The sequence below is a fragment of the Lactuca virosa genome, chromosome 7 (assembly GCF_052849685.1).
Source record: "Lactuca virosa cultivar CGN04683 chromosome 7, Lactuca_virosa_CGN04683_v6, whole genome shotgun sequence".
NCBI classification, from domain to species: Eukaryota; Viridiplantae; Streptophyta; class Magnoliopsida; order Asterales; family Asteraceae; genus Lactuca; species Lactuca virosa.
Window position 1 is genome coordinate 146,402,358 of NC_136432.1, and position 27,815 is coordinate 146,430,172.

Consider the following 27,815-nt stretch of genomic DNA (forward strand, 5'->3'; position numbering starts at 1 on the left):
GCCCGATGCCTCCATGGGTAGAAAGCTTGGAAACATGGAGTCAAGGGCAGGATCAGCCCATGCCATTTAATGGAGACCGAAGCTTTTATGACCTGAGCGAAGGGGGCTCAGCAGACAGAGTCTTGCCAATCCTGGTCCGCAGAGTGGCCCGAAATGAGATTCAAGGCAGGACAGCTCTCCATCAAATCACGAAAGTTGTCACCAATACGAGAATGCATACCCTCCGCACCATTCGTCTGGAAGATGCTCGTGACAGATCTAGAGTAGACCATGAGACCCTGTAGGAAGAGCTAGCTGAAACTCGAGCTGAATTCATAGAGCTCCGAGTACGCTAAAGGGTGTACGAAAGGCACCTCATTGATATGGAGCGTCAGCTGGCTGAACTAAGGGTTCACCCAAGGGATAACCGTCACCAGTAGGAGATATTCTACCTTTCTTTCCTTGGTGGAAAGAATAGTCTTCCTATCTATGCTCTAAGTACCACTTTGCTAAGTAACTAACTTTGTACTATAAGTACTTTCTAGTTAGGCCAGTATGTCGTCAAAACTTTTGCTACTTCGGATATGATGCAAGACCTACTCCAAGGTCATTTTTCCCAAATATATTACATCTTAAATATCAATGATATTGTCAGTCGGCTAAATTCCGTGTCAATCCCTGTCCAGATACTTTCGTTTTGCTATCGTTAGAATCCTATCTAAACCCTCACTTCGTCGAATTAATGAGCTATGGTGAATTAGCTCAAGGATCACTTCCAATCCTTGTCAAAGGTTGGATAGCAATCGTCTTGTAACCATTCTATGAACTTACTTCTACTCGTTACTAGGACTGCATCATAGGGATGTAGGTCAAAACCCCCGAGAACTCACTCCTACTCTTTATATGAATAGTCGAAATGCATCTAGGTTCAACCATAATCACTCACGAACTCATTTTCCTTTCCATAACAGAATCATGTCGTCACCTAGAAATAACAAGCCGAGCAACGAAACCCCTATCCTTCACATCGACGCTGCTACTTTCCAAGCCGCGGTATCAGCTGCCGTGGCAGCTGTCCTTGCATACCTCGGCGCTAACAACGCAAGCAAGACTGAGAAAGGGGTGGACGAATCCAATCGTTGTATCAATCCGGGAAACCAACAAATGATAACCGTCACAGGCTTGCAAAGCAGTAAAACCGAGAAAAGAAAACGAAAGCGCCAAGCCCAAAAGGATCGCAAGCGATCCCAAAGACTTTCCATACAACAGCAACAAGTGGCAACCCCTGCCATCCCAGTACCGATCAGACCATACGAGGGAAAGCTTCCAAAGTGTGACAAGTGTACCTTTCTGTTGGATTAATGTCTAAGTCCATAACTATAATTGGTAAAACTTGACCCGACCCGGCATGGTCCATTTGGGTTGCATGACATCATGCATTTGGATAGACTATAATGAGAGAAATAACACTTAAGGTTGGTTAATATATTATAAGTTCTAATATATTAATAAGGTTATTTAATTAGTATTGATCAAGAATTAATTTGGAATTAATTAAGTGATCAAAAGGAGACTAATTAAATATATGGGTTGATTGTGTAAATCATTCATTCTTATATATGTGGGCTTGTGATCCAAGATTCATTATGTTGGACTAAGTCCATGGGGTGACCCATGGATACTCCATGGAGGTTAAAATCCATGGAGCATAAGGAATGGGTAAAGTTATGAGTTACATGGTGTAACCCTAATAGCCACCATATAAAAGAATCCCATGGCTCAAGAAATCGTGCACTAATGTGTGAGTGTGAGGGCTAGACGATTTCAAGGAGTGTTCAAGTTTCTCTCAAGTTATTCCAAGTGTATTTGGTGTTGTGTGAACCATTTGAGGTGTCACACTTGGGGCACTAGGCACTCAAGCTTCATGAAGACATTCTACATCAAAGAGGTATGTATTCTATCTTGTTATATTTATTATTTTGTATGCTAGATTAGGATAATACCTTGGATGTTCATAATTGTATGTATAATAGAGAAAACATAGATCCAAGGTATTTAGGGTTGCATGTACACTTAGGAGTGTTAGAATGCTCATAACCCAACAGTGTTATCAGAGCCTAGGCTTGTTTTCTTGTTACACTTGCAAAAGTAGCTGAAAAATCGAGTTGGATGCATATATTCGATTGTTTTGGCTGGAATTGGACTAGGAACATTACCCTAAGATGTTTTTGGACTTATAAACTTGTTTTTGATGTGGTAATGTTCATGCTAATCCAATTTCTAAGATAATTGTCATAATTTCAAGATTTGTATTAGTTTGTATGTTCATGCTAATTTCTTGAAGATTGATGATTTGAATTATCTTGTTCTTATGAGGTTCTTAGATTAATAGAAATAGTTGTTTTCAATCCATTTTAATCTAAGAGTTGATTCCAAAGTGTGTTTTTGTAACTTGTCCTCAAGTTATATGAAAAGTCACATTTAAGAATCATAAAACTCATAAAAGTTGGCAAAGGTTACAAAATGAAGAGTCTAGTTCTAATTAAATGGTTTTATGACTCCATAACTTGTCCTCAAGTTATGGAGGTTTAAGAGTCTCTTCATTAAATTAAAAAAAAGTGTAACCTTAATTAGTTCCATAAGTTACAATAAAAAAAAAGTTATTTTTTTTTATTAATTAGTTTAAAGTCTTCCATAACTTGTCCTCAAGTTATGGAACTTGAAGAGTTTTTTTTTTTTTAATTAAAACTACTTTAAACTCATAAGTTATGGAATTAATTAGTTTTGAATAGTTTCAAAACTTGCCCTCAAGTTTTGGAATTTGAAAAGTTTTCACTTATGAATACTTTAATTCCAAGTTAGCCCTTAGAATTTTAAAAGTTAAAATTCAACCCTTATACTTTATAATATTATAAGTTAATAATATTTATATATATATGTATAAGAGTAAAGTCAGTCTTACCGTTAGTAGGCCTCATTCACGAAGCCGGTCTATAAGGGGGGTATAAGGTTACTGCCAATAAAATGGCAGTTTAATGGGTGTCCACTCTCACCCACCGCTTCCTTGACTGGTGGAGGGTCGTTAGCCGAACGGGTAGGACAAGGACTATAATTCTCCTTTCATTAAAAGTATTAATGATAAATACTAAGTAAATAAACTCTTATTAATACCCAATCTTAGTTACTTAGGAAAATGTGAATTTGGTGCTAACCCATGAAATTACACTTTGCACTTTGCTTAAGTCGTTAGTGGAGCGTGTGTGGTTAACCGGCACACTGATTAAGGGGTAAATATTAAGGGTACCAAGTATATTTGCATGGTTATTCACACCTTGTTTTGTGATCCTCGGCATCCCAGTCACAAAACCTGAAGGGCACACTCGAGATTGAAACATGCCTTTGAATAGTTCAATGAATCTCAAAGATCTAGGACTTTCAAATCCAATTAAAACCTAATAAATTATTTCGTTTTTCATGGTGGAAATTGGTGAATCGTCATTCACCTACCTTCAAATATTTTATAGCTTGGATTACGGCATCCCTCTTATAAGTTATAAAATAGTTTGTTGGGTCCTAGCCTTAATATTTCATATTGGGTGTCATATTAAGGAATTTAAATCAACTATCTTGAATATCTCCCAAAAAGATGTCTGGTCTAGACATTTATGATCTTCCCAAATCTCTTGAAACAAGCTTTCCTAAATGAAGATGATGTCCCATGGATATCATACTTCTTTCACCTCCTCCAATTATTCTCCCTAACCCACAAGTTCCTAAAAAGTTTAAGGTCACTCAAGCCCTATTGGCAAGGCAAGGTCTAGGTGTGATCACATCTTGGAGATGTAGTCACATATTGACAAGCCGGGAGAGTTGGGTGTCAAAGTCTTGAGAAAGTTGGTGGCTCAACTACTTTCTAAGTCACATAGTGAGTTCTTTTGGGAATCCTATGAAACAGACTAAGACAAGACCCTTAATGATCTTATCTATTTGCTAAGATCAACTTCCTAAAACGCTATGGACATTGACAATGATGACATTGGATATCCAGTAAAGCTCTCTCTTCCCAATGGAAAGGGATCGGCCATAGTCAACTCGGTTGACCCAATGGTAAAGAGAGAGGCGAAGTCTGAGATAGTCCCATTATCAAGGGTCCATAGGTAACTATTGCCAAAGGAAGGGGCATTGGTTACGAAGCTGCCAAATTTACCTAAGGATGTTAAAGTCAATAAGTTTGGCTCTACTTCAGGTAAAGTCCATTGTCTAACTCTATTAAGTACATGCTGATTCTGATCGCGAAGATGGATTTCAATCGCATGGTAAGAGTTATGATATTTATATTGCTTAGGAATAGATAACAACAAGGTTTTCATATGGATTGTAAGGATAAGTTTTTCCGCAAAGTTTTAAAATAAAAGAAAAAGGTTTTGATTTTATTTATCCTTATAATGGCATTTGTGAAAAGTTGTTGCTTATAAGATTCCATTGATAGCAATATTGGAAAAATGGATTTGATTCTTTCGGTTGTGGTAGTGTCTAATATTACCAAATAAGGAAAGATTCTCATCACCCAAGGTTCAATTGGACCGAAACTTGGAATCATGCAAGTTGTATAGTATGATGAATGAGAACTTTCAGCTTGGAAAATTAAGACTAATTCCTTATGTGAATAAGGAAAGCACTAAGGGATCGAGTACACATTCTTGTGCACTGGTCAAGTCCACCACAAAAGATCAAGAAGACTATTCGTCATGATTTACTTAAGTTCAGTAAATATGGTTATACTTATAAGTTTTAGTATAAGTCTATAGCATTGGAGAAGTTTCAATGTGAGACAGAACGAATAAGAAGAATCAAAGTATGGCAGAAAGATAAAAGTTTCTCAAATCTGAAAAGATAGGAGAGTACTTTAGTATCATGTTTATGATCATCTTAATGATTAAGATACCATATCACAATTGGTCCTCTAAAGTCATCTTAGTGCATTCTTATGACTAAGAAGAGGAGTCATGAATTGTTGAAATGGTTAAATCAAAAAGATGAGTCATACTTCGTTCCAAAACAATTCTTAGAGTCATACTCCAAGATTGTAACTTGAGTGACATATCTTAAAGAGGGTTTGTTAACACTAGTCAAATGTAAGAGTAAAAGGTTATCTACTCTTGTACATTTGAAATTGGTAAGTTGTGATGTTTTGGATAAAACAGAGACCAACTTAGGCCAATTGTGTAAAGTGTTAGTCTTGATAAAGAATCCGCACTATCTCTTGAATATTTGACAAGGGAGTCTTATATGTCAAGAGGACAGTGGGAGTCTTAAAGCTCTTGAAAGTTTCGAGACTTAATCAAGAATAAAACCTAAAGTCCTTCACTAGCACACGACTTGAGGTTTATAACCTATCGTGTAGAAATTTTTGTGCCTATTCAAGTTGGCTTTGCATAGGAGTTCTGAGAGTTCTCAATTGGTTGCACAACTACTTGGAAGCAATGGCAGGCACCTGAGCTGCCAAATGGCAAGAATTTAAGATTGCACAAGTTTAATCAATATGAGTTTGGATTTGTCACTAACCTTGTCTTGTGATTATGGTTTTGAAAAATTCACATGGATAAGAACACATACACTATTAAATCTAAGTGTCCTAAGGTTTCTCTCCGATTCATGAAAATGATGGTGAGGAAACACTTTCACTAAGTAGATTTTAGCTAGATAGCAATTGTGATATTTGCATTCTCAAAGTCGTTAGTGGAGCGTGTGTGGTTTACCGGCACACTAACATGGACTTGTGAGAAGTGGCAAAGGTCTAAACAATTGAGACTATGATTACGGCATCCCTTTTCATAATTCTAAAATTGTTTAGACACACATGTGAGCTATCTAAGAGAGGTGTATGATTTTGATAAAGTTTTATCAAAACAATCTAGTATCAGAAATCTGAACTTTGGTAAGAAAGTCAGCTGATTTCTGAGTACATGTCAAAGCTAGTGGGAGCATAAGTGTTATGCTAATAATCATCATGTTAGTGGGAGCATGATAATTATGACAAAGGTTGCAAGTTAGTAATGTTAATTATAGAAAACAAAAGTTTCAATTCGTGAGGTTGCAGGGGTTGAAAAAGTTGTTTTGCTATAATTAAGGGAGAGGAAATTATACTTCATTTCAATTCTAAAAGCTTAGATTGAGATTTTAATCGTATTTAATCAAGGATATATATATGAATTTCATGTTGGAATGGCTCAACATAAGGAAATTCTATATATGGGTCCATTATTTGCGTTCTAAAATTCGATTATGATTACGGCATCCCTTTTCATAATCTGAATTTTGAGAACTTGGCAAATTGAAATGGAAATATTATAGCAAAAGACTGGTTTAGTCTTTATGTGAGACATCATGAATCGTGTCCCATATGCTTCGGATATAGGATCGATTACATGTGCTATATTCATCCTTTCTAAAATTTTCCAAATGCCTGGGCCATTATGAAGGGAAAAGGTCTAGAATTGGATATGACTAAAATGATTAAGCAATTGTCGAGGACAATCTAAGGTTTACCAAAGATTGGTTGCTCAAGGACAGTTGGAAGTATAATGTTAATTCTGGAAGGACCATATTGACATAATCTGTAAGGAGGCAACTCTTGTTCAGAAGTGATAGTCAAAATGGAATATGGAAATGTTTCAAAGTTAGAAATTATTCAATTTGTGTAAGATTAGGAAACTTAATGAAAGAATGATGTTTCCAAGGAGCTGATCTCCTTTGGAATGCTCTGTAATGATTGTTGTCAAGTCTTTCTGACTTCGTGCATAATCATTAAGATGATCAATGCATATAAGTTTAGAATCTAACAGATTTCAGTAAATGGCATGAATTTGGAATTCTTGCATTTGTAGTAAGGATTTGGGACTGTGAAAAGAGGATCATTGGAGTGATGTTCAATTGATCTATTTTACAAAGTAAAGATCATAGACAAACATAGTATGCATACTTGGTGTATGGCATGACTAGTGTTTAGAAAACATAGTGTACATGCTTGGAGCATGGGACAACTATTGTTTTAAATTCAAGTATAAAGTTGATAAAACCGAAACAATGAATAATGAGTAATCAGTATGGTGATAAATAAAAGTGTTTATTTATATTCATAGGGTTTGATACCATATTTGATTCATTTATTCTTGTGTTTCACTTTGCATGTTTTGACTTCCAGAATAACTAAGTCGCTCTTCCTGAATGATTAAGTTATTCAAACCATCCATATTCGGTCATATGTTGGAAGTAGATATGAATCAAGACTGTCATGGGTTGGTTTGTAGAGGTCCAAGTTGGTGGACAAAGTGGTGCTACAACACTCATGAGTGCTCATAAGTTCTGAGTATTGGATTCAACCCGCGCTCATTTGAATCACTTCATGGATTTTATCACGAGTGATCATGAGACGATAATATTTTATATTCTTCAAACCTAGAGATATGAGTTGTTAGTATGAGTTGGTTATACATTGATTGCACGAAAACGCATTGGTAACTCGATGTTATAAAACGTGCCTTTGTGTATGATTCAACAAGTAGTAGAACAAGCCATATGAGTCGAAGTTTATCCATTCCTTTTGCCTTCGGGATAAAAACGATATCTGTGGGGCCCTCGATGATTTAAAGATGATACATGTGAGTGCTTGGCCAAGCCAGGACTGATTTGATTTGTTCAATCAGTCAGTCATCATGAATCGGAAATCGGGAAACAACAAATGGACAGAGAGAATGATTGATAATCCATGTCTCAGTCCATATGATATCTAGAATGTTGGAATATATGATCCCTTATCTAATGGACAAGTCATTGACAAAGGTCAGAGTTCATCGACAAGGTCAGAGTTCGACAGAAGCTTTTGAGAGCTACGATTGCTGATCGGTTCCTGAAGTCATACGCAATAATAGTTTTAGACTTATCCAAGTGGGAGACTGTTGGATTAATGTCTAAGTCCATAACTATAATTGGTAAGACTTGACCCGACCCGGCATGGTCCATTTGGGTTGCATGGCATCATGCATTTGGATAGACTATAATGAGAGAAATAACACTTAAGGTTGGTTAATATATTATAAGTTCTAATATATTAATAAGGTTATTTAATTCGTATTGATCAAGAATTAATTTGGAATTAATTAAGTGATCAAAAGGAGACTAATTAAATATATGGGTTGATTGTGTAAATCATTCATTCTTATATATGTGGGCTTGTGATCCAAGATTCCTTATGTTGGACTAAGTCCATGGGGTGACCCATGGATACTCCATGGAGGTTAAAATCCATGGAGCATAAGGAATGGGTAAAGTTATGAGTTACATGGTGTAACCCTAATAGCCACCATATAAAAGAATCCCATGGCTCAAGAAATCGTGCACTAATGTGTGAGTGTGAGGGCTAGACGATTTCAAGGAGTGTTCAAGTTTCTCTCAAGTTATTCCAAATGTATTTGGTGTTGTGTGAACCATTTGAGGTGTCACACTTGGGGCACTAGGCACTCAAGCTTCATGAAGACATTCTACATCAAAGAGGTATGTATTCTATCTTGTTATATTTATTATTTTGTATGCTAGATTAGGATAATACCTTGGATGTTCATAATTGTATGTATAATAGAGAAAACATAGATCCAAGGTATTTAGGGTTGCATGTACACTTAGGAGTGTTAGAATGCTCATAACCCAACACTTTCATCATGATGGGGCTTGCCATGAAATGCAATGCTGCAATTGCCACAAAATTGGGCACCATGCTCGTAACTGTGGAGCACCGGCACGACCCATCACTCAAGCCCCTGACATCGGAGTCAGCCAGGCTTACTATGGTGCCGGTGAAATCGGACACCTTAAGAGGAATTGTTCGAAAAGGAGGAGCAGCGAAAGCGACCGTGTCTACATAACCCTGACCCGACACATCATTTCCACCACCGATGCGGGTGCTAGCCAGACGTGTTATTTATGTGGTGAGATAGGACATCTCAAGAAGGATTGTCCAATAACGTAGAACTTTGGCGCAGACGGGAAGATACTAAGGATCACAGCCGCAGGAGAGACTACTCCGGACCCATGTTGAAATATAAGGGCGTTTCGTTTTATTAGACTTATAAACTGTTAAAAACTAGTGGAACTCGAGCCTTATCTTTTGCGAGACCCCACCAGTCAAGGGACTCTCGTGCTGCGTGTACTTGCCTTTTGCAGTATACCCTATTCGCAGCAGTAGTTTAATGGATAAGACTAAAAGTACTTAAACTCTGTAAAGGTTGCACTGTGATGTTTTGTAACTCCTTTATTATCTAGTCTAACGCCTTTTATTCCGAGTAGTCCGACGTTATCGTTTAACTTGAGTAAATTCGATCCTCACAATGCGAGTTTCATGCGTAAATTCTTTTCTCCAAAATCGCCTTCCTAGCGAAGCCGTCATTCCAGAACTCCGAGGTACTCATGCAGAGAGTACCTCATGTCTCGTATCCTTCCCGAAGACACTTCATCAAAACTCCCCGGAGTACCACTTGTACAGTACGTCAAGTTCAACCCGAAGGCCCATAAGGTTGATCTATCGTTGGAGAAGGTATACGCAAGGGTGGTATATAATCAAGGTTCTAAAGGCTTAGAATTGATGATTCCGCTTTAACTTCTTTTCCTTGTTCGGATGTGAGCTTAAGGAAGAACCATTTATTCGACTACCTTTTCAGTCTTAATTATATACGACTCGTATACCCGAAGCTGTGAATGATGAACCAAATGTGACTTCTGATAGGAACTTTAGGACGGAGACTGCCTAAGACTACGAGTGATAGTACTGCCATGCGGAGAAACTTAGAATCCAATCAGATACTTTTCCCACCAATCGAGGCAATAGATTCAAATAGATAGAAAACTCCCAGGATTTCCTCTGCAACGTCAAGTCGAGTTCAGAATCGACTTAGTTCTAGGGGCTATCTCAGTAGCCAAATCGCCCTATCGCCTAAAAACTGCAGAGATGAAATGACTGTCCTCTAAACTTAACGAACTGCTCAGCAAGGGCTTTATAAGACCAAGCTTCTCACCCTGGGGACCTCCAGTCTTGTTCGTCAAGAAGACAGCCTTCCGAACTCGTTACGGACGCAACGGGTTTGTAGTAGTACTATCCAGATTGACTAATGCGCCCGAAGAATTCATGGATTTAATGAATAGGGTATGCCGTCCTTACTTGGATCAGTTAGTCATCATCTTCTTAGATGACACACTTATCTACTCTCGTAGTAAGGAAGAGCATATTAAGCATCTACGTCAGGATCAGATAAGATGTATCTAAGTCTTAAAAAGCTATACTGGTGGCCTATCATAGAAGCAGAGATGCTACCTTCGTGAGTAAATGCCTTACTTGCGCCAAGGTCGAGGTCGAATACCAGAAACCCTCAGGACTACTACAACGGCCAGAGATACCGGAAAGGAAGTGGAAGCGAATCACTATGGACTTCATAACCAAGTTGCCCAAGACAACGGGTGGACTTGATACCATATGGGTCATCGTCAATAGATTGACCAAGTCCGCATACTTCATGCCGATCAAGGAAACAGACAAGATAGAGAAGCTTACAAGAACTTACATGGGAGAGATTGTACGACTGCACAGTGTTCCCATATCTATTATCTCGGACAGAGATAGTAGATTCACTTCGACGTTCTGGCAGTCCCTACAAAGTTCCCTAGGAACTAGGCTGGACATGAGTACAGCCTACCATCCACAGACCGACGGGCAAAGTGAGAGGACTATCCAAACCTTGGAAGATATGTTGCAAGACTGTGTGATCAACTTTGGGAAAGCATGGGATACTCATTTACCCCTTGTCGAATTTTCCTACAACAACAGTTATCACACGAGCATAAAGGCTGCTCCATTCGAGGCCCTCTATGGCCGAAAGTGCAGATCCCCTCTGTGCTGGGCTGAGGTGGGTGATACCCAGTTAGCTAAAGGACGAGTTCCTGAAAGCACTCTCACGGGTCTGGAGATCATTCGGGAAACGACAGAGAAGATCGTTCAGATACGTGAACGATTGAAAGCCTCTAGAGACCGACAGAAAAGCTACGCAGATAAACGAAGGGAAATTGTTGGAATTCCAGGTGGGCGACCGAGTTCTATTGAAAGTCTCACCCTGGAAGGGCTTGATACACTTCGGAAAGCGTGGAAAGCTAAATCCAAGGTACATAGAGCCTTTCGAGATTCTTGCCAGAATCGGCCCTGTAGCTTATAAACTTAACTTACCGCGCGAACTCAGTAACGTACATTCTACTTTCCACGTCTCGAACTTGAAAAAGTGTCTGTCCGACGAGACTCTCGTAATCCCACTCGACGAGATCGAGATCAACGAGAGCCTCAACTTCGTGGAAGAACCAGTAGAGATCATGGACCGGGAGGTCAAGCAAACGAAACAAAGCCGTATCCCGATAGTGAAGGTTCGCTGGAACGCCAAGCGAGGACCTGAATTCACTTGGGAGCGAGAGGATCAGATGAAACTGAAATATCCTCGTCTTTTTACTTAGTTATTTGTAACTACTTATTTGCTTAAACTCTAATTTCGGGACGAAATTCTCTCTAACGGGGGGATGATGTGACAATCCGAAATTTTTATCTTATACACTTATTCAAATCAAGGAAGGTCAGACTCGTTTTTGCTATTTTCTAGCACTGTTTAGAGTCAATTAGAGTGTTTAAAATCTAGTATAATCAGGGTATGAGTCATGGGATGAGTTTTGTGAGTGTAACACCTTGCAAATGAGCCAAACACACCAACACAAGGTGTGTGCGGCCGCACACCCGAGTGTGCGGCCAGCCAGCCGCACACAGCCGACCGCACACCCGTTCCAGCCGCACACTCCCACCTATATATAGAACACTTAGTCATTTTTGAACACTTTTCCACTTCTTCAAAGCTAGAACTCGAAATCCTCTCAAGTATCATCCAAATCTTCATCTTGATCTTCATAAAAGGTAGTAATACTTCCTTTTATTTGTTGATATACGACCTTAACTAGCAAAACCCTTTGGTTTGATCCATGAAAACATCCATTTCTAGTCAAGAACACCAAGAACACACACTACTTTTGGGGCTTTTAACTACACTTTTAAGCCTCTAAATCGGGTATACACTTGTAATAGCTTGTTATAAGCTAAAGACCCTTGAAGTTATGCATGAAAAACGCCATTTCATATGATCTTCAAGTGTGTACGGTCGCACACACCATGTGTACGACCGCACACACCAAGTGTAGCCGCATACACCCTTTTAAGGGTCTAATATGGCATCAAACTTTCATTTCCGACTAGCCAATGGTCAAAATACCTTCCCTAGAACATTCCTAAGGCTTGGAAACACGTTTTGGCACACTTCATAGTGAGTGTGCGGCCGCACACACACCCTGGGCGCACACTCTGGCCGCACACACATAAAAACCATGACTTTATAGCCTTACACTCAAATATAGGGTCATACACCTCTTATGTGCAACCATAGGTGTTGGTAACACTTAATTCTAAGTGTTTTTATGTCCCTAAGGCGTGCCCCTATCACTTTAAGTGGTTATATACGTGGAACGTAATCATATATGTGTAATTATATGTTAAATAGGAACCGTTTGTGCTCAAGACTCCAATTGACACCCAACAATCCTATATCGATCTTTCATTCGAGTTACTCACTACAGGTGAGTTCATACCCCTTAATTAACCTTTTAAATGTTTTTAAATGCTTTTATGGGGGGGGGATACAAGTTGATCTATTATAGTTATTATATCAATCACATGTGATTAATAACTACCAAACAAGTGTATTTCTTACTTTTCAAACTGTTTTACTTCAAACTGTTCTACAAAACCCTTTTTCATGTCAAATACTTTTACTTAAACTCTTTTACACTTATTTTCTGTTAAATGTATATCTTTATAGATATACTTATATAAGTAGGATTGAAAGGACTTAGAACTGATAACTCACCTTACCTCCTGTTCCTCATTTGGTTGTGGACTTAAGGTATCGGTTATTTGTCCGAAGGTCGTTTGAATCCTAGTTATATATTATGTATATGTATATAGATATAAAAGTTCATTCTTTCTATTCAAAACCTTTGGGTAGCAAAGGCATACATACATGTTTATACATTCAAATCATACTACTAGTAAGCTACTATAGGTGTAGTTTAGGGAGTTACTAATACTATTACTAGAACAATGAATCATACAATGAGTCAGTTCATACATGAGTCAATACATGCTAGATAGAGAGAGAACACACAATACAGCTAGTACACACAATATATTACAATACATGCTAGATAGAGAGAGAACACACAATACAGCTACTACACACAATACATTACAATACATGCTAGATAGAGAGAGAACACACAGTACATTACAATACAGGCTAGACAGAGGGAGAACATACAATACAGCTAGCACATACATTACATATACATTTCTTCAGTTATGTGAGCCACGTAACGAGGCATGGAATCACCTGCCATGACTGTTTTGTATCCAGAATCTCCTTGTTGGGGAGCGTATGAGTTTGTGTATAGATCTATACTGGATTGACTATCCTACACCCTGCTGCTCGCTACAGTGGGACTTGCAAGTCTACGGGTGCCAAACGTTATTTCTTACGACGTCTTACATCGTCGTTTTTCTATAGAGTCGGTAGCAGGATACAGGCCGATCACATGGTACTTTAAATTACAATTGGTTTAAGGTAGTTAGTACAGCAGTAGTTACTTAATACAACACTACAGTACTATTTTATTTTCCCATTACATTTACTTAGTGATTTTCACACAATAAACAATAATGTAAAAATTATATTTTTGGTTAATGATAGTCAGATTTGGGAAAATACATACTCTTACAAGAGACACACACACAGATACTAGATGCCTTGGTAGAAGGCTACTTTTAGTAGGAAACATAGTGTTTTCTAGGAGATTCAAACCTTTTACAAACATTCACGAGCTTTTACATACTTACACTTCACATACTTACAAATACTTTCATACAAATACAGACATTAAAATACTTATGATCTCACCAGCTTTAAAGCTGATACTCTCTTTCAAAATAACTTGTATCCTCAGGTCACCAGTAGACAGGTACCGATGCAAGGTTTAGAGAAGATGGAGCTCGTTCAAGACTCATATTTCATTTGTATTTATATTTTGGTGTCTATTTAACTTGACAGAACACACACTTGTATTAAAATTATATTATTAATGAAATGGATGATGTTGTTGCTTGTTTACTACTATTCATTGTTGTGATACTGTACATGACGTCCTCCGCCCCAGAACGTTTCCGCCGTTCTTGGTTTTGGGGTGTGACAATAATAATGACTTATGACTATAAATATAAGTTACACTGAAAGAAAAAGAGTGTAGCTTAACATACAAAGGTTTTAGTGGAAACCGGGAAATTGCGATGGAAGAAATCCGGCTCGAGAGCTTCTATTTTTCGGGCTCTTTGATGCCTAGAGCCTTGCTAAACACCCCTAAGGACTAGAAGAACTTGGACTCAAGAGGAAAGAAGTGTTGGAGCAATTGGGTTTGTAAGATGTGAGCAAATGAGAGATTGTCGCCACTTATTTATAGGCTACCAGGACCAATTACGACCAACGTAATTTTGGGGTATTCACATCGTAGTGCGTACGCCCAACGTAGTGGCGTATGTAGCAAGCAAAAACGCGGCTAAAATGTCAATCTTCAAAAATTCATAACTTTCGCATACGAACTCCGTTTTTGACGTTATTTATATCCACATGTGGCTATTTCTGAGTACTACAACGTTTCTTTTAACCCCGTTGGCTAATTCTCGACCGATTTTAAAGTTAACAGTATGAGAAGATTACACTGCTAATGATCGTGTAAAATTCATAACGTCTACGTATAAACTCTGTTTTCGACTGTCTTTTTATCGTTGAACTCCTATTAACGAGATATTCGATTCTCGTTTAGATTATTTGGGTTAAAAATTGACCGATCTAAAATTTGATTTCTAAGATGTACGCTGCTACGCTGAATCTTAGAAAAATCATAACTTCTTCTCACGAAGTCAGATTTGGACGTTCTTTATATGTACGCTCTCGGTTTAATGACTAATATGAATTACGTTCAGACCTCATAGGCTAAAAGGTAATTTATCAAAAATTCACTTTTTGAGATACGCAGAGTCGTTTTGGAGTTTTTTTTTTTTTTTTTTTTTTTTTTTCTTAAAAAATCGCTCTTTTCAAAAGTGATTGTAAAAAGGGGCTGACTGAAATTGGTTTGTAAAAATGGAGTTGTGGCCTCACTTCAATCATCCCTATGAGTTTTTTAATTACATAAATGGCCCTTGTATTTTATTAGAATTTTCAGTTTTATATTATAAAACTTTTCAATTACACATTTACCTTTTACAATGTTATTTTTATTTTCTACCTTTACCAACTTTATTAATAATATTTCTTTTATTATAAATATATTATTAACGTGATATTTTTAATTACTAGATCAATAAAATACATTACTTACATCGTATTAAAGCGTGGTTGAGAATTTTGACAAATTTTTCGATTATGACCTGGTTGGTGGCATAATCCACATTTGTGAGGTTCACCGAGATGATGCATGTCCATCTCGTTACGTATTCAGTTTGCACGCCTCCTACCTCAAGCAATAAAAAGTTTTGAGTAATCCGCTTCAATCGCCCAATTTGAATCCAACCAATAATCAACATGGGGAAGTGGTGAAAAACTAGCATTATATCGTTACGTATTCAGGGTTTGAAGACTACAAAGCTACAATATACTTAGGTAACTCAACAAAGTTACTCTCCCAAGTTCCATTAATCTTCTCTATGGATTTTTTTCTCCTACCATGCCATTCCTTATCATAAGAAACATCAACATGCTAAATAGTTTTAATATCTGCTTGTATATGTTTCACCAGATAAGCAACATCTTTTTCAATTGAGTGGATGATATATGAAGAAATTGTTTTTGAGTTCAAATTTCCTTTATCATTGCCAATACAAGATCCAAAACAGTTATATGCATCCACCTAACGTGTAATCTGCCACATATTATGACTTTTCTTCTTAATTTCATGAATATACCATTGACAAGGTGATGCATGACGCATAAAACTAGAGCTTTCTCCTTCATCTCGTACAAGCTACAGTCTTACATTTTGCTACCCATTTGGTACTTTGAACTCTCCAAAGTCATTATTTGTCTCAAGTCTATCATCATTAGGCAAAGGACATGGTGCTTCAAAATTACAGAGGAAATCTGCAAAACTAGTATTTATTGGTGGTGTTATTTGTTCTATGTTGACATAAATTTGGCCATAATAATTTTCATCATTCTTAGTTAAATAATACATCATGTCTGAAGATGAATCATTTATGAGGGGTGCCCTATTAGATCCCACAATATTGGTAACATAATGACAAATTCAATTTATAGGCAGACTTTTAAACTCCTACATGTGTATAAATCAAATCTTTAAATTGTTCATACCGTATTTTGTGCCTAAGAATATCCGAAGCAGACAAAGTTGCTTGGTCACCCTTGTTGAATCCGTTTTCATATTCAATATTACCACCCCAATATAAAATAATTATAAAGGGACAGTTTAGAACCATAACAACGGATATAAGAGAATTTAACTGCAAATCATAGGACAAATAACATAAATTAGTATCTTAAATTTAATGTTGACATTGTTTATATATGCAAGATATATATAAATAAATGCACACCTTATGTTTGAGATAGAAAAAAACTAATAATACAAAGATGAGAGAAATATGGAAATTGAGGATGCAAATATGAAAAAAATCCAATTCTATGATTGAAATTAATATCACCAAAAAGTAAAATGTACTCGATTATAAAGAATTGAAACGACAATTCATCAACAGTAGAATATCAAATGTATAGTCACATTTTTGGATTCTTCAGTTATTTTGAAATTGCTTTTATAGACATTATTATTGATTGGACAATTCATATATAAAATTTGTATAATTATTTATTTTATATCTACTTCTAATAATATCTATATAACTATTTAATATATATAATTTCAATAAATTTAATATTTATATTGATTAAAGGTAAAATAATTTTTTTAAATTATATAAATTATTAAGGTCTATGTATAAAATTTAATAACATATTTATAAAAAAGTATTATTTATAAATTAAGGTGGAAATGGAAATGAAAAATATAAAAGTCAAATATATAACTGAAAATGATAACTGCATAAAATTAAAAGGACCATTTATGTAATTTAAATGTATACGCAAAGAGGCGGGGGCCACAGTCCCATTTTTTAAAATGAATTTCAAACAACACCTTTTTATAACTCTTTTTGAAAACAACCTTTTTACAGAAAAAAAACTCCAATAAGTGATACAAACAAAAGTTACAACGAAAGGAGGATCTACTCCTAAACAAATTTGAAGAAAACATAAATGGAAACAATGACATTTGTCGACCCAAGATATCTATATATCTTGATCATGAAGAAAATTACTATGACAAAAGCTTCAACAAGCAGCAACTATGTATTCTGTTATATTTGCAATACTATTAGTTCTCACCGGTATCTTGTTTTGGCGATTGCGATCAGCTCATCTCCGCCACAAGAAACTACCACCTGGCCCTACGCCCTTACCAATCATCGGAAGCCTCCACTTACTGGGAAACCTCCCCCATCGTGCCCTCCACAAGCTCTCCCAAAAGTATGGTCCCATCATGTCGATCCGCCTTGGGTCCATCCAATTTGTGATAGTCTCTTCGCCGGAAGCCGCCAAACTCTTCCTTGGGACTCATGATGTTGTTTTTGCTTCTCGTCCCAATATCCAAGCAACAAAGTACTTCGCTTATAGTGGAAAGGGATTGACTTTTACGGAATATGGATCATACTGGCGAAATGTAAGGAAGTTTTGTACATTGGAACTGCTTAGTGCTAAGAAAATTAATAGTTTTGCAGGGATAAGAAGGGAGGAGATCAGGTTGATGCTGGAGGAGATTAGGATTGCGTCCGTGGGACGTAAGGTGGTGAATTTAAGTGAGACTGTAGGTGCGCTGATTGAAGGCATGACGTGTAGGATGATATTTGGTAAGAAAAATGATGACAAGTTCCTTTTCAAGAGCGTAATGGACGAGAGCATGGAAGCAATAGGCATCTTCAATTTGGCCGACTATGTGCCCATGTTAGCTCCGTTTGATCTTCAGGTAATTTCATAATTTTTACCTCAAGTTTTATAAAGCTCGATTTTGATATAGCTTTCTTGTTGTGCAAAAATAAGGCTTAGTAATTTAATCAAACCTTATAGGCTTACCAGACGAATATCCGCGCGTTGCGCAAAATACAATAATATATTTAGAATTTTTACAAATATATGTCTTTTAAATATATCAACGACGTTGTTGTTAGCTCTTATATAATAAATTTTATAATAAGTTGGTATAAACATGATTTGTTTTAAATTATATGATAATGTAGACATCTTTTAAAATTCTATAATCTCAATTGTTTCAAGGGTCTCAGTCGCGGGTTACTAATGAATAAAATTAAATATAATATATGGTTTAATGATATTTATAGTTGTTTTTATGATTAATTAATTTTAAAAAATTTATTTGCATAAGATTTTAATTTCTATCATTGTAATTATTTAAAATATGAAATATTGTTTTTGTTTTTAAAAGTAACAATATAATTATTGTATATAGTGTTACTTATAACTATTGTTGTTGTAAGTTATTTACAATAACGTTTTAGGAAACGTTTAATTATTTTAATTTAGTTTTAGAAATTTATTTTTTTAAAATTTTTTTGATGAATATTTTTAGTTTCTTTTATTGTAATTATTTAAAACAACATTGTTTTTGGTTTTTAAGATAACATTATAATTTTTTATATAATACTACTTTTAACTATTTTTATTATAAGTTATTTTTAAGCTATTTATTTGAAAATTCTTAATCATTATAAAAAAATAGTTTCATGTTTTTTTTTATTAATTTAGGATTACAATTTAGATTTAACACTATAATTTATAACTTTTAACTATTTATAAAACTGTCTCTTGATTTTTTTCAAGTTTAACTGAAATTTTGATTTAAATTAACCGTTTCACATTATATTGAAATTAATAATTTAACTATTTTGCATTAAATCATAAATTGTACAAAAGTTGTGACTTTAAAATGACAATTACTTAAATACGACAACATATCTAAACTAATAAGTTAACTATAATATGTTAAAAAGTTAAAGTTATAATTTTATAAATAGAAGTAAAATATGATATTTTAATATTGTAGTTTAGTTAATTTATTATTAGAATTTAGTTTTTGCATTAATTTAACATTATTAACAAATTTATAATAATTATTAGAAAGAAATTGAAAAATCATGAAAGTTTCAAATATATGTGGTACAAATATAAATGTTTCTTTTATAAATATATATTGATGTTAATGATCTAACACACAGCTTTACCTCATATTTATGGGTTGAATGATTGTAGACATATATGCATTAATTGTTTTTTACTTTTCTACTAAGAGCATCTCCAACCTACTTCTATTTTCCATTATTTCTCTCATTTTTATCTCTATTCCTCTCCAATCTACTCCATTTTAGGGAAAATGAACAGTATAACACCATATTTGGTCTTATACTATTTATTTCCCCTAAAATGTTGATGAATTTTGAGTTGTTGATTTTAGTCCCTATTTTTATATATTTATACATTTTTGGTTTTTTATTTATTAATTATAATTTAAATGTAATACTTAATGCTTATAATATTGTGTTATATATTAAATTATTTTAATTACTTATAAATATAAAGTTTGTTTTTGTTTATCAAATTCATATTAAAGTTTAAATACATATTGAAATTTTATAAAACACAATAACGTATTTTACAAAAGCTTATAATTAAGTGTTATAAATATAATCTTATTTATTTAATATTATTGTAATGAAAAAAATATAGATCATATATTTGTTAAAACCAAATTAATAGAAGAGATGTGTTTCACAATTTATATAATTTAGAAGAATGGAATATACTTTTTGTAGGTAAATGGGGTAAAAAATGGAGTAGGATTGGAGATGAAACACTATTTACCTTATTTTTTATTTTATTTTTTAGGGGAAAATGGAAATAGGTTGGAGATGGTCCAAGGCATTGCACCTTATTATCATACGTCATGTTTTCAAAAAATAAGTAAATTATTATTATTTATTAAGAGTTTCATCCAATCATAAGTTGTTCACAATTTTAGAACAACTGCATTAGCATTAGAAACTTACGAAGCTAGCTAAACATTAAAAATGACTACAAATCACAAGCAATAAAATAGCATTGCAACCACGATACTACATTAACTTTTAGTTTGTGATTTCTATTAACGAACCAATCAAAAAAGAACATGAGCTTTCAAAAATAGTATCTTTAAGAAACTCATTAGATCCAAAACTGTGGGGGCCGGACATATTTGTTTGGTTACTCAAATTTTGTTAGAAGTAGCCCTATTTTCTAGCACTGGTAATTAACCTTATTTCGATTAATACATGTAGTCATGTGATTAGATTTATTTATCGATGTAGATCAATATATTTGGTGATGATATAATGACAGACAAGTTAATAATATAGCGCACAATTGTTCTAATCATAATTTTGCTCTTATTTGGTTTGAGTGAATACACTTTGGTCTTATTCAATACTTAATAGTTGTCCTTCAAACCCTTCAATCTTGTGTATTTTGTCATTAAAAGGATTTAATATGGTACCAAACATCTCCTTATGATAATAATTCCTAAACTGGTACTCCCCATAAGTTACTGCATAAATAATATCAAGTAACATTTACCCATTCTTCTGCATTTTAATACTCCTAGATGCAAAATGTAGGTCACTTTACATATATAAATCACTGTTAGGATTTTTGGTTATCTTGATGGTGCGATTGAATATCATAACAATGATGAAGCTGAATGGATTATAAATATCATTGTTTTTTTTTGGAAGAGACCGAAGCCTCGGCAAACTAAAAAACATTGTTAGCTTCATGGATTTATGAAACTGTTAGTGATGAATCATGAAGCACGAATATTTCAACTGATGATACTACTTGAACTCATGATAAGTAGAATAATATTGTACTAGTTGCGAAACTCATGTACTACATGGGTTAATTTAAAAAAAAAAGTTAAATATAAAGTTCAAAATATTTAAAAACTTTGAATTTATAAGAAAATAATATAAATAATGAATTATTATAATTAAAATATTTTTTATCTTTTAAATTTAAACAAAGAATTTAAATCTACTCTAATAAATGAAAGTTTTTTTGCCATTTGTCACACTCTCATTCAATATGCCAAATGTTATTTTGTGGTTAATTTAAATTAATTTTTTTCCCACATATCCTTTTATGAGTTTCTATTTTATTAAATTCCATATAATATTTTAATGTAATAATTACAACAAATGTAGTAATAAATTAATATCAATTTTATTAATAAACTTACCTTTTAATTTCAAAATTTTCAAAATTAAAGCTCATTAGTTGCTTTAAAAGATAAGTTTATTAATAAAATTGATATCCATTTTTACTACATATATTGAAATTATTACATTAAAATATTATGTGAAATTTAATAAAATAGAAAACTAATAAAATGACATTACGAAAAAAAAAAGTAATTCAAAATAACCACAAAATGACATTTAGCAAATTGAATAAGAGTGTGAAAAATGGCAAAAAAAAAACTTTCATTTATTAGAATAGATTATTGTGTCTGTATTTTACGCTAATCTAGGCCGAGAATGTTTAACACCCTCTTCACGTCATCCACATAAAATTTGGGCTAATTCAAAAACAACAAACAAGTTAAGCCTCTACAAAACCGAAGACAACCAAAGTGTACCCGACCCATGAAAATGTTTTTTATCTTTTAAATTTAAACAAATAATTTAAATAAATAAAAGAAACTAATGAGCTTTAATTTTGAGAATTTTGAAATTAAAAGGTAATTTTATTAGTGAAATTAATATCCATTTATCACTACATTTATTGCAATTATTACATTAAAATATTATGTAAAATTTTAAAAATTAGAAAAGCTCATAAAATGACACGTGGAAAAATTAATTCAAAATAACCACAAAATGACATTTGGCAAATTGAATGAGAATGTGCCAAGTGACAAAAAAACATTCATTTATTAGAGAGGATAAATACATACTAGTTTAGATTTTTTTGGAAACAATTTTTTTGGTTAAAACAAAAAAAAGTAATTAAAGTTTTAGGTATTTTTAAAGTTAACCCATTATTTTAAATCTAACCATATATATATATATATATATATAATAATTTAATTTTCAACCGATTTATAATTTAGAGAAGTTAAATTTCAATTTCTATTAAATTGCACAACAAGATATAAACCAAATGCCCATGGGTTATTTTGAATAACATATTATCTATGTAATCTTTAGACATATTAACTATATGGTAAATTAGACGGACGGTCCTCTGTAGTTTGGGGGAACTTGCACGCTTAGTCCCTAGCAAGATTTTTAACTCGGACGATGTCCCTTAAATTTTTGTCATTGGTTTTGGTTATTTGTTTTAAGGAAGGTTATATATTATGTTGCTTTTATCATTTGTTTTTCTCATCTCAATAATATAATCTCAATGTACTTCAGAAATTGTAAAACACAATAAAGTTCAAAATGATATCATTTTCATTGATAAAAAGGTATCCTTGATACAAATCATATTTATTAAATGCATTCTAAACAACTGCAGCTACATGACTTGATCTTGAACCTAACATTACAACTTGTAAACAATTATCACAAAAAACAAAACCAACTAATTATTAAAAATGTCCGGAGATACCGAAAGGACAAACCAGGTTTAAAGCCTGAGAGATATGAAATGACAAAAATACTCCCAACGTGCTTGTCACGTGGGGGTTTCTAACCACAAAACAGGCGGAATCTTAAGTGAGGGACCAGACGGGTTACAAATTTTAATATTAACGATTATCCAAGTTAAAAATCTTGCTCAGGGACTAAGCACGCAAGTTCCCACAAACCACAGGGACCATCCATGTAATTTACCATATATATATATATATATATATATATATATATATATATATATATATATATATATATATATATATATATATATATATATGCATGCATATTTGTGCTTTTTTTCAATATTTTTCAAATCCAACACAACAATGAGACTCTAATAGCCGTGTTTAAGATAATCGCAACTTGAAAACGTTAAAAAAACACAGAAAACATAAAGATTCATGCATGCATATTTAGATGTGCATATATGCATACTTCCAAAAAAAAATTTATCAAATCTTTTTAATTTTTTTAGCATTGATCCCTCTTAGATGAAACCTTTATGAATATTGGTGATATTGGTTTTGAAAAATGATGAGGGGATTAGAATTTTTCGTGTTCTCGCAAATCTTTAAGTTCTCAAAATAACCTTCCTCTCTCTCTCTCTCTCTCTCTCTCTCTCTCTCTCTCTATATATATATATATATATATATATATATATATATATATATATATATAATGTGTGTGTGTGAAATAAATAAATGATTATATTTTTTTAACATATAATAATTTCTAATAACCTACTTCTAAACAACATTTTTGTGTACCATGGGACTTAGATTCTCAACCCTTTAAGAGAATTCAACCATCTAATACTATCTAATACTGGTAGGGCAATGGCCCTATATAAATATATAATTACATAGTGAGTGAAAAATATGTGGTTGGTAAAACCCTAAATAAGCCGTATACTTAAATGATAATAAATTTGTAAAAAAAAGTTCAAATTGTATAAAATTCAGAAATAACGTTCTATTAAGTTAGAGAAGTGAGGTACTTCGTCAAATGTGAACATAACCAATATTCCTAGTTACTTCTACTTTTATAGACCCCATCAGTACCAAATTAGTTGTTAATATGAAAATTATAACAAGATTCCCAGATAATATTGCAAAATCGTGTACATCATATATTCTAGACCGATTGATTGGAGATTCGTAGTTTTGATGACTCCTTTACTCTTTTGTCACGATAAATCTAATATTATTTCTTCTGATTCGGATTTGTAGGGCTTGACTAAACGCTTTAAGTTGTTAAGCAAGGAACTTGATGAAATTTTGGAGACATTGATAAATGAGCATGAAGAACACATACTTATTAAATCTCAAAGTCATGAAGAAATGGATTTTATCGACATATTGCTTTCACTAAAGCACCGGTATTCAAATACCCATGATGGCCTATCCTTTACAATTGATAGGTCTGGTATGAAATGCATTTTAGTGGATTTGATAGCTGGCTCCATTGATACCATAAAAACTTCTGTTGAATGGATTTTAGCTGCACTTATAAAACACCCTAGAGTGATGAAGAAACTACAACAAGAGTTGAAAGTTGTGATTGGAGATAAACATGTGGTTGAAGAAACAGATTTGCCAAACTTAAGTTACTTGCACATGGTAGTTAAGGAGACTTTAAGGCTTTATCCTATTGCTCCACTATTAGTTCCACATCAATCAATGGAGGATATTGTGATTAATGGTTACAATATACCCAAGAATACACGACTTCTTGTAAATTATTGGGCATTTGGACGTGACTCAAAAGTTTGGTCTGAAAATTGGGAGGAGTTTCTTCCAGAGAGGTTTTTAGACACAGAAGTCGATTTTCGTGGACATGATTATCAACTTATACAATTTGGAATTGGTAGAAGAGGATGTCCTGGAATGAATTTAGGATTACTAAACACTGGCTTGGTGGTTTCCAACATGGTACATTTCTTTGATTGGGAGCTACCGAGTGGGATGTCATCAAGTGACCTGGATATGAAAGAAAAATTTGGATTAACTACCCCCAGGGCTAAACCCTTATTAGCTAATCCTATATACCAAAACTGAGGAAGAGGGACTCAACATTTGTTAAAGATATATGACAGACACCACTTGAGCATGATGCAACCTTACCATATCATTTATAATATTTCATGTGTGTATTTATGTAAAGTTTGTTATTTTTTTCTGTCCATGAAAAAGCACAAGTTAACTAATGTCTTGGTTCATCGAAAATTGTACTGTGTTTTGAAATGGAACCGTTGTTCCAAAGAGTTGTTTGATTGTATGCATAATGGAACTATCGTGTAGGTTTCAAGCAAACAATTGACATGACCGTGAGGGTGTATCAGGAGGAGAAGTGAGAGTAGATTGTGTGCGAACAAATTTAGCTAGAACTGTATGTTTATCAAGAATCACAAACTAAATCGAATGATTACAATAAAAATTAGAACCTCTAGCCTTCGAGATGCTAGTATCACCCAGAGCTCTCGCTCTAACTGAAAATCAGTTACATTCAAAGCATAACCTACTAATTGAATGACCTCTTAATTATAACATGGTTGACTCACATAACGACTAAAAGACTACAATAACATGAAACAACTATCCTTATAACAAACAGAGCAAGACTTCATCTTTTAATCCGTTCGTTCTGTTTGAAAAGTGAATCACGAAGGTGGTTTATTCAAGTGTATACCCATACCCATATGAAAAGATCACACCTTGTTCTCAAGAGTGCAATCTGGAAATTATATCATAATTTATTTAAAGTCTTCCCATGAGGCTTTAAAGACAGAAATGTCTTTTCATTTAATCAACTACTCTAACTTGCCGACCCAACCTTCCAAAAGGTTAACGAATGTCTAAAATGTCCTCTAGGATAGCCAAAAATTCCAAAATGTCTTTTAAGTGAGAAGGTATAAATGGTCATGAAGAGCACTTTCTGATAGCTTTTCTTGATTGAGAGATGTAAAAATCAACATGCATCATAGCATTTGCAGGAAACTGGGAGCGGTAAAGGTAAAGGTGCAATTAGTTACGAAAAAATCGACGATTTTTCTGGGAACATTTTTCCAAGAAAATTAAGAATTTTGAAAACACATTTAGTTTAACAATTTTTCTGAATTTGTTACCGAAAATAAAAACTTTATGCTTTCCAAAATTACAAACAACTTAGAAAATTTTAGAGACCGATAATTATTATTTTCCAGATTTTTCTAATTACAAGAAATTTCTAAAATATAAACACACACCCACCATCGTCACCACCACCACCATCCTGTTGCCGCCATCACCACCACTACCACCGTCACCATCATCCACATTAATTATTGTAAACAAAAACGAAAACGAAAACTGAAAACGGAAAACATAAAACAGAAAATGAAAAATGTTTTTCCGTAACTACATGCAACCTAAGTGACTTGTCCAACCTAAGTTACTTGTAACTTAAATACCTCTCTCCAAAAGTTACTCACAAAAATCCAATTTGGATATGCAATTACTACTCCGGTATGCCATGTATCTTGAATTATTTCTTTAGCAAATACACATGTCGGCGATTGAGGTGTGTTACTATGTAGGAATGTTTAAGGCCTAAAATGTATGTGTATTTGTTGAGATAATCAACCACGATAAATATAGAATTCATACCATTCGAATTGTGGAGAACTTCAATGAAGACCATAGTGATTTGTTTTCCTACCTTTTTACACCTATACCGACGTGATTTTCTTTTTATTACAAAGCCCTTTGTTATCATTCTAACACACATATATTTTTCAATTATGTTATTGTTTAACTTTTAATAACAAATATTAAATTAAAACATGAACATAAAATAATTAGACACAATAATGAAACATATTTTTGTCTATCATAGTTATTTTTACCTTTTAGCCGCATAAACTTGTTTTCACCTGAACATTTGCTATCTTTCTTAAACACGTATATCATTCAATGTGGCTATTAGTTATATTTTGGACATTGAGGATTAATTAAACTGTGGCCATACATATTTTATGGACACAAAATTTCATCAGTCGTCGTGATTGACGTTAATTTACTCTCTAGCCACATGAATTTTCTATTACGTATACCATGACGTTTGTTTTCATTCCAACACATAATTATTTCTTATAGTGACTGTTATATATCTTTTAGTGACAATAATCTTTTAAACTGGCTATTATTTAATTACAATGGTTTTATATTATTGGAAAAAATCAAATTTACATAAATATATATAAATTTCTTGCAATATGTAAATAAAAATTAAAACTATAAATTTTCATATAAAATCTAAAAGTATAATTTAATGCATGTACTAAACTATAAATTCCAGAAATGCTAATTTCTAATTTAATAATGTAGATTGTTAGCATTTTTTTCGTCACGTCTTATGCTTCTATGTCTTTTATTTCTCTATATGGGTTTGTTCTTTGGACACATAAAATTAGAAAATTAAGACTTTGAACAACTTCATAATGAATTTTTCATTTTCCAAATATAAAGTACTTGGAGCGACATTTTAATACAATGATGAAATATATTTGAAGAATGCTATTACTAACTAAAACTCAAACAAGTTTTTAGATCTAAAGTCATTTGCACGATTCCTTTACTAGAAAAAATTAAATCAAACGTGCAATGTTATGATAAAAACAAGTAAAACTAAGATTCTGTAAGCCTATAATACATAAATATGTGCAATTACATAGCTATTTCTTACATTACCTGCTACAACTCCAACATCTCTTGGCAAGATCTGAAAACACTTAAAGAGAGAAACTATATGAAAAAACTTACTTGGCCTTCGAATGTAATCATACCATACGGAAACTGTCATAATTCCC

At 33.7% G+C, this 27,815-nt stretch overlaps 1 protein-coding gene across 1 annotated transcript; it reads left to right on the forward strand.

The window, feature by feature from the left end:
• Nucleotides 1-17,442: 17,442 nt before the first annotated feature.
• Nucleotides 17,443-25,253, forward strand: LOC145125991 (cytochrome P450 CYP736A12-like). The gene is made up of 2 exons (XM_079061403.1): nt 17,443-18,249; nt 24,199-25,253. The coding sequence occupies exons 1-2, from the start codon at nt 17,575-17,577 to the stop codon at nt 25,024-25,026; spliced, it is 1,503 nt and encodes a 500-aa protein (XP_078917529.1). The 5' UTR covers nt 17,443-17,574; the 3' UTR covers nt 25,027-25,253.
• Nucleotides 25,254-27,815: the final 2,562 nt, after the last annotated feature.